This window comes from Fukomys damarensis, unplaced genomic scaffold, assembly GCF_012274545.1.
Source record: "Fukomys damarensis isolate Sample0158 unplaced genomic scaffold, DMR_v1.0_HiC HiC_scaffold_17, whole genome shotgun sequence".
NCBI classification, from domain to species: domain Eukaryota; kingdom Metazoa; phylum Chordata; class Mammalia; order Rodentia; family Bathyergidae; genus Fukomys; species Fukomys damarensis.
Window position 1 is genome coordinate 44,412,522 of NW_022900929.1, and position 12,675 is coordinate 44,425,196.

Genomic DNA, 12,675 nt, shown 5'->3' on the forward strand with positions numbered 1-12,675 from the left:
CTCTATCTTGCGGGGGGGATATCATAAGAAACCATACAAGTTTTGGTTATGAAAGATTTATTTATAAGCTGTAAGATCACTGTTATGTATTCTCTTATCCACAGCAAACACATGATTTGCCTAATTTCTTTAGGAAAATTTTCTTTCTTGTCATTCTTAGTGTTTCCAAGTGCTTGCTTTAAGAAGAGGTAGTGTTCATGACTAGGTAAAGGTTTGTATTGTTCACCCACTCTCCACAAACTGTGCAGACTTCATATTATCAAATAAAATATACCAAACAAATATTGAAACAGTGCTGAGAGAGAAATAGCAATGGCCACTTATCTTGCTTCCATCCCTTATGTGGAAAATTTTGAATTCAATAAAGATTAATATAAACATCATTATGTACTTAATATGATTCATTTTCTGTGATCACCAATAATTTAATCTCTTTCAGGACTAATATGCAAGATTTACTTGGCTTACATATGTATGTGATTTATCACATTTTAGAAAATACATAGAGAAATAGATTAATAGACAGGTTGATGGTAAAGGGATGCTAATATTTCAAAGCCAAGGCAATTCCCCGGATTCATATAAATAAGTATGATCTATTTACAAACCTGAGTTATAAGGAGATTCTCAGAGTTCTTGAAGTCTGAACATTCAAGTTGCCTGTGAGCTTGCTTAATCTCTTTCAATACAACACTACACTTATTTTGCTCTAATCAATTTAGTTTGCTAAATCAGTTAACTATATAGTAAATTTTAATTTGTAATAAATTGTGTACTTGGTTTCATATTCAAATCTTTACATAATGATGTGTATCACATGGCCTTTACATACTTTCTCTTCAAAAGGTTATTCCAACATGTGTTTTAGAATGATAAACTAAAATTTAGTTTGGTGATGTCCCATGAAAAATGTATAATCAAATATTAAAGAAACTGTTCCACATCATGGTAGAAAAAACGTTATCATATCATTTGCACTGGATTACAATATATGTTTCTTTCCTAATTAAACAGTCCCCTCTGTTTTGGTTCCCTATCACCTTTTTATTTTATTCACTAATTTATATTGTTTCCCATATAAGAGAAACCATGCAATATTTCACTCTCTCTCTGACTTATTTTGCTCAGCATGATGATCTTAAGTCCACATTCCTGAAAATGACACAATTTCTTTCTTCTTTTGTGGTTGAATGCTATTCCATTACTCAGATATACTTCATTCTCTTTGTTCACCTATATGAGCATCGAAGAGGTTTCGACTCTGTTGTTGCTGCTACAAACGTGCGTACATATGTGTTACTAGTGCAATGTCTTTAACTCCTTCGAGAAGAACCTAATAGAGGTACAGTTGAGTCAAGTGAAGTTTCTATTTTTAGCTTCTTGAGGAAAATTTTATTCATACTGATTTCTATATTGTCTGTACTAGTTTACATTTCCACCAACAAAGTAGGACGGTTCATTTTTTCCTCTACTTCCTCTCCAGCATTCATTGCTTCTTGGTTCTTGATACTAGCCATGTGGACTTAGATTACACAGACTCAGAGCTTTTTTGATTTGCATTTATTTAATAGCTACAGATAAACATTTTATCATGTACTTATCAGTGAGGAATACACTCCAAGTCTTCTGTGTTTACCTGAAACGGCAGAGTACTAAATATTTACATAGTATATTTTTCCAATAAATGCATATCTGTGAGAAACTTTAACATATAAACTAGGCTAAGAAACTAAACTAAAAAATTACAAGAGAACAGCCTTAACAATATATGCTAATAAAAATTAAGTGAATATGATCTCTCTCTCTTGAAGGACTGAAGACAAATGCAAATATTTATGGAGTGAATTTAATTTCTAGAACCTGAAACAGTGAAACCAAAATTATTTGTAAAGGGACTATTGTATTTGAGCCAATTCTGGTTATTTAGTGCAATGATTGTGCCCCAGTCCTATTCTTTTTCTAGAGGCAGAAGACAGAGGCTAGACTTCAAGTGTCACTCTAACTTTAGCCTTACCCCACTGAAGTATTATTTTCCTTACTCTCATCTTGTAAGATTGAATGCTCAGTAAATTGCTTGCATAGCAATCACATCTTAGTCTCTGCTCTTGGAAAAGTCAATCTTGGACTTTTTATTATTTCTATTTTGGGTATAATATCGTATATGCTTATATAGATTTCATATCACAATAATAATTTTGTTTCTTGATGTGGATGCTAATTCCTACCCTTTTGCATTCTAATGACTGGCAATCTATCACATCTATGTTATTTCAGAGGATATATTGAACAAAATGGATGGAGGAAATCAGTCTATAGTGTCAGAATTTGTGCTTCTGGGACTTTGCCACTCATGGAACATTCAAGTCTTACTCTTTATGATATTTTTGATGCTTTACCTGGTTATCGTACCTGGAAATATTGTCATCATGACCTTAATCATCACTGACCCCCATTTACATTCGCCCATGTACTTCTTGTTAGCTAACTTGTCCTTTGTTGATATGTGGCTCTCCTCAATTACTACGCCTAAGATGATCACAGACTTTCTCAGGGCAAATAAGACCATTTCCTTTGAAGGATGCATGTCCCAGGTCTTCTTTTCTCAATTCATTGCAGCACTTGAGATGGTTCTCCTCGTGGTAATGGCCTATGACCGCTATGTGGCCATCTGCAAACCACTGCACTACTCCACCATCATGAGCCTTCACAGGTGCATTGTTCTGGTGGTGACTGCATGGACAGCTGGCTTTGTGCATGCCATGAGTCAAGTGGTTTTGATTGCGAAGCTTCCTTTCTGTGGCCCCAAGGAAATAGACAGCTTCTTTTGTGACAGACCACTGGTGGTCAAGTTAGCCTGCACGAGTCATTATAATTTGGAAATTTTCATGAATGTTAATTGCGGTTTTGTAGCCCTAACTTCTTTTGTTCTGTTGCTGATTTCCTACACACACATTCTTGCCACTGTCTGCAAAAGCTACTGGTGCAAACAAGGCTCTGTCCACCTGTACTGCCCACATCACGGTGGTGGTGCTCTTCTTTGGGCCCTGCATCTTCCTGTATGTGTGGCCACTCAGCCTCACCTGGATGGACAAGTTTCTTGCTGTGTTTTACTCTGTTTTTACTCCTCTCCTAAATCCAGCCATTTATACCCTAAGAAATAATGAAATGAAAAACGCTATGAAGAGATTCAGAATTTATTGTGCAGATTCCATGTGAAATGTTTTATGCCTAGAAACCTAGTGATTCTTATCAGGTAATTACCTAACCAGTTTTCTTACTCCTTCAACTTTGTTAAAAGACATCTGTATTTATTTTATTAAAAGCATACATTTACTCCACTAGGGAGCATTTTAATGAATCTTTCATAAAATTTTCCTCTAAACCTTAAATGAAAAATAAGTGTTTCTGTACCACTGGAACTTTCCTTGATATTTTCACTTATTTTTTGTTTTTCTTTTAAATGTGATCATGGGCTGGGGATTTAGCTCAGTGGTTCTGCTGCCTGTCTCGCAAGTGCAAAGTACCACACACACAAAAAAAAATGTGAACATTATTTTTTCTCAACCTAATATTTTACATGAGTACTAGTAAGAAAAAAATTAAAGAAAAAACAAAGAGAATGTGAAATAAAAGTGATAAATAACACAGTGAATAATAGTCCTGATTACTTTCACTTGGTTTTCACGAACTAAATAAGAAATAAAGTCTATTGGAGACTATGTTTTTACAAAATGATTTTGACCACATCAAAAGAAATATTCTGTGGCTACTTTAAAACAGCCAAAGTGTATTTCATTGTAAATAACGGTACCAAAATTTAAGTTGTTTTTTTTATTAAGAAAATATCACAATCAGGAGGATATAACTATTTAAATATATTCGTTCTTATTATAACAACTTAAAAACATGTGAAACAAAATATAATTACCCGGACAAAGGGACAAGAAGTTATAATCAAACATTTCAGAATTCTTCTCAATATTTAATAGATGAAATAGTCAGAAATTAATGAGATTAGGGTCAGGGATTTATCTCAGTGGTTCTGCCCCCTGCCTCACAAGTGCAAGGTTCCAAGTTCTATCCCGGTGCAAAAAAAAAAAAAAAATTAATGAGATTGTTTGATATGAAGAGCATCATGAACCAACTGAAAAATAACAGAAGTTATAGAATTCTTTAACCAAAAATGTCAATGAGAATATTAATCATTTTCAAGGACAAACAGAACATATCCAAGTAGGACTATATTCTGGGGCATAAAACGAGTATCGATAAAGTTGAAAATTTATGTCATGCAGAAATGTGTACATACATGTTCATAAGAGACTTATTTTCTAATAGCCAAAATATGACTACAAGAAGATGAATCAATAACCAAATTATGGTATATAAATAAAATGGAATATTATTCAGCAACAAAAGAAATGCACTCTTCATAAACAGAGCAGGATAAATATGAAGGGAAAGGTATACTGAATGATAGACATCAGTCCAAAAAAAGAGTACTTGAGTATATTTTATATTTACAGAAAATGTGAACTAATAAAGATTTATAGGGCACAAATAACGGTGGAGAGTGTGGGTGCATGAGAGACAGAAAGAGGGCTTTTACCAAAGAGCAACAAATCTTTGGAGGCTGAGGTAAAATACACATTTAACCAGCTTGTTGTGTGGGCTTTCATGATTGTATACATATGTAAATCAAATCTCTTCAAATTAAACATTTGAAGTGTAATATATATTGATTGTAGAATGAAAAAGCTGTTTTAAATGATCACAATAAATGATTTTTTTATTCATCAAGTTTATTGGTTCATTATAGGTATTTAATATGATGACATTGGGGGTCATTGGGAATTTGTACCTTTCCATGATATCTCTTGGCTCTTATTTTTTCCCCCATTCCTCTGCCCTGCCTTCAACCCCCAACCCTCCCTATGTACAAAGACTTTGTTTTCATTTTTCCTTTTTGCGTATTTATTCCTTTCCCTTCCCCTACCCCTCCAACTCTCCCTTCCCCTTTGGGCCTTATCTTCTATATCATATTATCTATTATATATTTTGATCTTATTTATGCTTTCAGTTTCTCACACCAGACAAACTACTCGGTATTTATACATGTGTGATCTATTTATTTCACTTAAGAATATGGCCTCAATGTGCATCTATTTAACCATAAATGTTTCTAGCTTCTCCTTCTTTATGGCTGAGTAGTACTCCATTCAATCATTTTTTTTTAAATTCACATCTATATGAAATAAAATCTAAGGATATTAAAATTCCACATCTGGTGTATAACATTCAAGACATCGTGTAATTATAGATGATACTGAAAAAAATTACTCAGCTAACAAAGAATAGCAGCCTATTTTGACAACTCTGAAATGTATTTGAGTCCACCATTGATGCCAGATTCTGTTTGTGGTCATGTATTACTTGGCGGGAGCAAGTATGAAAACCCATAGTTTTAGGAGGACAGGTTTATTTGTATCAAGTTTTCAGGAAAATCCATCCATGGTAATCTGGTCTCAGGACAGAAACATGGAGACAAGTGTTGCAGAGCAAAGTTGTTCAGTTTGTAGTGGCCAGAAAGCAAATCAGGAGAATGCCACCAGGGAAGAAGTGAGTCAGTGAACAAGTACAGATCCCAAGTTTATGCTTTCATGACCCACCTAGAAGTGTGCTTTACTAATCTCCTGTAGCTCCCTGGTCAATCACACTGACAAGCTCATCCTACTCCTTGTCAACCTAACAGCAAACACATCTCCTTAATCCATCCTCAATCTCCAAATAGACATAAGTTAATAACTCTTCCTAACATCATACAACTATCTTGCATACAAATGAAAATTAATAATCTTTGCCAAGTCTCAAAAGTTCCAGCCTTGTCCAAATGAAGTCTGCTCTGAGACTCAAGGCAATACATTAAAAAACAGGAATTTAAGGTAGAATCTGTTCTGTTATCTTCAGCTACGAAGCGTGAAAGTTCTTGAAAACACGGGGAAAGTGTCCAATAAAACACACAGCTCCCATTACTACTGTCATTTCCAGTACAGAGATGTCAATTTCAGATGTTGCCACGTTACTATAACGATCCTTTAAAAAGCTTAAACATTTGTATCAATGGTCCAGAAATATGTCCATATAAATACAGTCAACTGATTTATGGGGAAAAAAAGCAAAGCAAATGAGTACTTTACATATAGACATCTGACAATTTTACCCAAATAAGATTCTTTAAAAATCAGAGGTCAAAATAAATGTATTTAAACTAACAGAAATGTCCTACTTTTTAAAAAATCTGTAAATATCTTGATGGTTTGGCATCCAGTGTGTCAGGTTGTCGAGTAGTGACAGATAATATCAAACAAATCAGCTGACTAAGAGTTCCTGCCAATCTATACAGTCCATCTACATCAGGATGCTTGGTGGGTGGCATACGTCACACAGAGATATGATTTTTCTTGCAACTGCAATTAAATTTTAATTGAATCTAAGTATTTACATCAAATTATAGATCAAGTTTGAAGATGTCACTTTTACTGTGTATAAGAAAAAATTTGCAACTTCAGAAATGTTTAACACTTGGCTGATTCATATGAGGTTTCTCTTGTTTTCCAAGGTATGCAAAAATTGATACCATTGCTATTAGAGAAGCTCTCAGCAGAGTATTCAAGTTAAAAACATCCATGATTCTTATTGTGCAGAACATAACAGCACAGAACAGAAAATCTTTGCCCAAGGGATCACTTCAGGTGATGAATACATATATATATAAAATCTGGCTGAGGAATAGCACTCCCTCACATAACTGTCTTCACCCAACAATGGATAGCATCCCGAGTCCACATCAGAAGAGCAGACTAAAAGAAAATATGACCTTAGAGAAAACTTGTGCTTAGTAAGTCATCTTTTGTTCTTCGTGACTCTCTTTTAAGATTATTTCGATATTTTTCTACCTGTTTCACACATACCCCTTAACAGTTAAGAATCACTAGGTCCACTTCTGACATTTTCAAAAACCACTACACATACGTTTCCTCCTATGCTATTCTTATTTTCATACATATAATTTTAACAACAATGCACACACAACAATGTGCTGCCTCTGAGATACCTCAAAGTCTGTGTCCAAAGACCACAGTTCTTAGATCAGTCGCTTCCAGTTATCCTTCTGAAAGCCATCTGTCCCCTTTAATTGAGTAACGTTTTTTTATATCAGAAAAAGCATCACATGCTAAGATAGCTTTTTGCATAGAGATAGAAGTGGAAAGGATTAATCATTGAATTCAAAGTAATATTACTTCAAAAAGAGGATTAAAACTCATGCCCTGAGAAGAAAGGAAGACAAAATGAGGCACGGGGAAAAGCTTGCAATTTCTCCAAGTTCTTTACCCCATGTATAGTTAAGTAAATGTATTAAATTGTCCTAGGATAAGATTCTTACTATATAATATAAATATTGATAGAGAGTTTTAAATTTATTAATATAGAAAATAATCTTTCTGGAAGAATATTTCACCTAGAATAGGATCAAAATGTATTACATTTTATTTATTTTAAGCACAATAATTGCGCATAATTATGGGGCACAATATGATGTTGTGCTATACGTGCAATATGGAAATGACTAAATCAAACTAATTAACATGTCCATTACCTCATTTACTTTTTATTTGTAGTGAGGCATTGGTAATGGTACTTTTAGCAAATTTTAAATGCATAATACAATTTATTTTATATCATTATAAATTGTGCCATAGATCAAAATACCTAATTCCTCCTGATTAACTGAAACTGCTCTGGTTGACAAGTATCTCATTAGCCCCAGAACCTCTTGTAACTACGACTCTACTCTCTATGTAAGTTTAATATTTTCATTTATTTTATTTATTTATTTATTTATTTATTTATTTATTTATTTATTTATTTTGGTACTGGGGATTGAACTCAGGACCTCACACTTACAAGGCAGGCAGCAGAACCATTGAGCCAAATCCCCATCCCTAGTTTAATATTTTTAGATCTCACATTTCATTAAGATCATGCAATATTTATCTTCTTGTCCCTGATTTATGGACCTTGAGGGGATTATGTTGCTATATTTTATACCTTTTTAAAAAGGCAGTACAGTTTGGCTACTTTCCCTGACTTCTCACTTTCATCAAAGAGAATTATCATTTACCCTGTTGATAGAAATTTTCTCTGAAATAAAAGGAAGAATTCCATGTTTTAAAAATGTGTTATCACCTCTTGTGAGACCTCTTAAAATATTAATAACTGCTCCTTTGCCAAGTAGAAGTGACAAATTAAAAAATTAAGTCCTTGGAAAGCAAGAGGCAAGTCTGATATGACCCTTGAATTTGTACATCCTATAGGTTTGTTCAGTGTGTGTTAATTTAGAGAAAATTTAAGAGGTAGGTATTTTAAAGAAATTTTGTTTTGTATATTGTGATGACAAAGTGCTTGGCTATGCATGAATATGTTTACCAAAACCATCCAGAAAATATACTGCAAGGCTTAGCTTAATAGTTATTAATAGTAAATGTGCCAAAATGATTATATTTCTTTTTTGAGGGTTTTGTTTTGGTTTTGGTTTTGGTACCAGGGATCGAACTCGGGTCCTTGCATTTGTGAGGCAGGCAGCAGAACCACGGAGCTGAATCCTACTCCTATATTTCTTTTTTAACAAAAAAATACTTTTATTGATAGAAAGATCTGATAAACCCTTATTTTTCTGTATTTCCTCTTTTACTTTTTTATGCGTACATGTTTGCAATACATAATGACAATACTCACCATAGGGAGTATGTGTATGTATCATGCCATTTATTTTTCATTCCTCTTCACAGCACATCATCACACTCATTAGACTGAGTTTCCTTTTTTCAGAAACAGATACTAATATCAAAATTACAGGCTCAACAAGTAATAGACTAAGATTTCAGACCAGGTGCAACTAATTAAAAAGCTTGTAACTACTCCACTAATTCTTCGAAATACAAAATTAATATCAAATAATATAATTACAATGACTGTAAATATTACTAATGTCCAAAACTGATAAAAATTATTATTTCTTCATGGTAGTTTGTTGCCTATAAAACTATATGTTCATCTTTTAACAAATTATTCTCAAAGAAGTGATATTGTGTTAATTGTTTTTATCTTCTGGGTCACTTATTCCAGCAGGTATAGAAACAAATATTGAAAGGTTTATCTTGATAATAAATTAAGTTTCAAGACAAGTGTCAGAGTTTTCAGTGTTTGGGGACAAAAATCTATCTGGTATAATATCAAGATATTAATTTTAAAGTTATACAATTAATAGAGGGCATATTTATTTGTGCTTTAAGATTATTATCATATGTCTCATTTTCCACAGCAAATGCGTGCTTTACTTAATTACATTAGAAAAGTTTCATTCTTTGTGACCTTAATGCATGCTTCAGAGTTCACGAAGCAATAATGCTTTTCATTGTTCATTTACTCTCCTTCCTACCACTTCAGAGATTTCAAATATAAAAGGAGACCAGAAAATTTTTTAAAAATGAAACAATGCCAATGGAGAAATTAATAAATGGTGGGGGGAAAAAACAATAATAACTTTTCCAATCTGCTGCTTCAGAACAATTCTTAATTTACCAGGGACCAATATAAACAAAATCATTCTGTTTGGATGAAAATAGTCACCACTGAAGTTTTAACTGCTCATACTTTCAGTATTCATAGTCAAAAATGTACTCCCTGTACATGTTTATGTCATTTTTATGTTATAAATGCACATAAATACACAGATCAAATACATAAAGGATAGATAATAGCACATTTTATATCTCTGATGTTTTATAAATGATAGCATTTCAAAATTAAATTTGAAATTTTCAGTTATCCTTTTATTTAATTGATAGATAATTTCTGCTGATAAGCTTGAGTAAAACTGATTTTCCATTCAAATTTATGAACTCTGAATCTGGTCTGAGTTGACTTTCACTCTGCAAAAATTTTTAGTCTGCTTAGTTTACTAAATGATTTCCATTTAGTTGTAGCTTTTAATAAGTGATAATGTACTTGGTTTTGTATCCAAATCATCAGACCAAATACATATATTATGTGACTTATGTAGTTTTTCTTCAGTGTTGTACAAATATATATTTTAGAGTAATAAGCTAAATATTAATTTTATATCTTAAAGAAATACAATGAAAAAAGAATGTTACATCATTTTTATAAGATTTCAATGTCACTTTGCATAGCTTCCTAAATACATGACCTAAATATTCATTGTTTGTTATAATAATTGTGGCTATGTCTCACTCAGATCCTGTTTGACGGAACTTGTTGGTAAGCTATTTTCCAGGCAATATTTCAAACATTTTTAGCTTTTTCTTTGGCTCTTCTACTTTCCTCACTTCCCTGAGGGTGAAGAAAAATTATTAATAAATTATTTGCATAGCAATCTCATCTCATTCTCTGCTCTTAAAAAGCCATTCACAATTAGTTTCTCTTTTGAGCTTAATACTATGTTTATTTACTCAGACTTTTTTGAAATTATACAGATCAATTTCATATCTATTCACTGTTTCACCAAATTCCCCAAATAAATAAAATTCCCTTCCTCATTTCAATAATTGCTAATCTGTCTTTCTCTATAGGTTGTTTCAGAAGACACACAGCACTGAACAAAATGGATGAAGGAAATCAGTCTATAGCATCAGAATTTGTGCTTCTGGGACTTTGCCACTCATCGAATATTCAGATCTTGCTCTTTATGATATTTTTTATGCTTTATCTGATCATTGTATCTGGAAATATTTTCATCATGATCTTAATCATCACGGACCCCCGTCTGCATTCCCCCATGTACTTCTTGTTGGCCAATCTGTCATTTGTTGATATGTGGCTTTCCTCAGTTACAACTCCTAAGATGATCACAGACTTTCTCAGAGAAATCAAGACTATTTGCTTCGGAGGTTGCATGTGCCAGATCCTCTTTGTACATTTTGTTGGAGGGGGTGAGATGGTTCTCCTGGTGGTAATGGCCTATGACCGCTATGTGGCCATCTGCAAACCACTGCACTATTCTACTATAATGAGCCTGCAAAGGTGCATTGGGCTGGTGATGACTGCATGGATCATTGGCTTTATGCACTCCATGAGCCAACTTGCTGTAATTATACAGCTGCCATTCTGTGGCCCCAGGGTAATAGACAGCTTCTTTTGTGATATACCTCTGGTACTCAAGCTGGCCTGCATGGATTCTTCTAACTTGGGAATATTAATGAACGCTGACAGTGGGGTTCTGGCTATGACCTGCTTTATTCTGTTGCTGATATCCTACACATACATTCTTCTCACTGTCCACCAAAGTTCTAAAACTGGTACATCCAAGGCTCTTTCTACCTGCACTGCCCACATCACAGTGGTGGTGCTCTTCTTTGGGCCCTGCATCTTCATCTATGTGTGGCCACTCAGCATTACCTGGGTGGACAAATTCCTTGCTGTGTTTTACTCTGTTATCACACCTCTCCTAAATCCAGCCATTTATACAATGAGAAACAAAGAGATTAAAAATGCTATGAAGAGATTCCAAAGCTGTTACATAGATTCCAGGCTTAATATCTAATACTAAGAAACCTCAATGTGAACACAAGTTGAAAATATAATGACCTTGTAAAATAGGTTAAGGATTTATGTTTAGTTTATGTAAACCTGTTAATACTGGGTTTCAGGTGCAGAAAAAGAGATGATATAAAAAGGTAATTTCAACATTTCCTAAGAAACTAATAGAGCACCTTAAAATATTTCCCTAGAATGCAAACACTCCTGATCCTTCTGTATAAAAGAATTTTTCAATTATATTTTTCTGTGCATTTAACTATGCGAAGCAAAATTATGTAATTCATTCTACAAAGCAATTTGTACATTCTTCTGGACAGCATTTTAATGAAACTTTCTAAATGTTCTCTTAAGACCACTAAAAAATTTGCTTCTGAAACACTGACATTAAATCCTCTACACTTCAGTTTTCTGTCAAAGAGAACATTTTTTTCTTGACCCTTGCTTCCTACCCAAATACTAATGAGGAATAAATGAAGAAAATATTAAACATGAGTGCTAAAACATATAAGGAATAATGGTCTAATTTACTCTTATTTGGTGATCATTAGCTCAATAAAAATAAGTGAATAAAAATAAAACAAATAAACTTTAATTATATTTCTCAGAGTTATTAATCACAAAGAATATTCATTGTTTTAATTCTTAAACATTTTTATAATGTAATGAAATTTAATCTCCCTGAGGGTGGAACCATGCTATACCTGGTTATTTCTAAAAACTTTAGTATTTAGGATAGTGGCTAATATTTAATGAATACACAATGAAATATTTTATTAACTAAGCAGTGATTTTATTCAAATGTCTGCAATAGTTACTTTTCAAACTCTGTACAAATAAGCTTTTGCCTATTTCAAAAATTTTCCTAAAAGTTAAATAGCATATATTGTATTCTTTTTATATTTTTTTATAATAATAAATTACATGGATTAAACTTTATTTTTAAGAATCAGTAACAAAAATCTTAAAATGATGGATTTGGCTCAGTGGTTCCCACAGCCTTCCTCACAAGAACGAGGACTGGAGTTCAATCCCCAGTATAAAAAAAACCAAAAAACT

General features: G+C 33.1%; 2 protein-coding genes across 2 annotated transcripts; both read left to right on the forward strand.

Annotated features, from left to right (window-relative positions):
* Nucleotides 1-2,291: 2,291 nt before the first annotated feature.
* Nucleotides 2,292-3,216, forward strand: LOC104849731 (olfactory receptor 4K14-like). The gene is given in 2 exon segments (XM_010606257.1): nt 2,292-2,965; nt 2,967-3,216. Coding segments are annotated over 2 exon segments (924 nt in total).
* Nucleotides 3,217-10,681: 7,465 nt separating this feature from the next.
* Nucleotides 10,682-11,623, forward strand: LOC104849732 (olfactory receptor 4K14). Its single transcript, XM_010606258.2, has one exon. It carries the CDS (start codon nt 10,685-10,687, stop codon nt 11,621-11,623), a length of 939 nt encoding a protein of 312 aa, XP_010604560.1. The 5' UTR covers nt 10,682-10,684.
* The last annotated feature ends 1,052 nt before the right edge of the window (nt 11,624-12,675 follow it).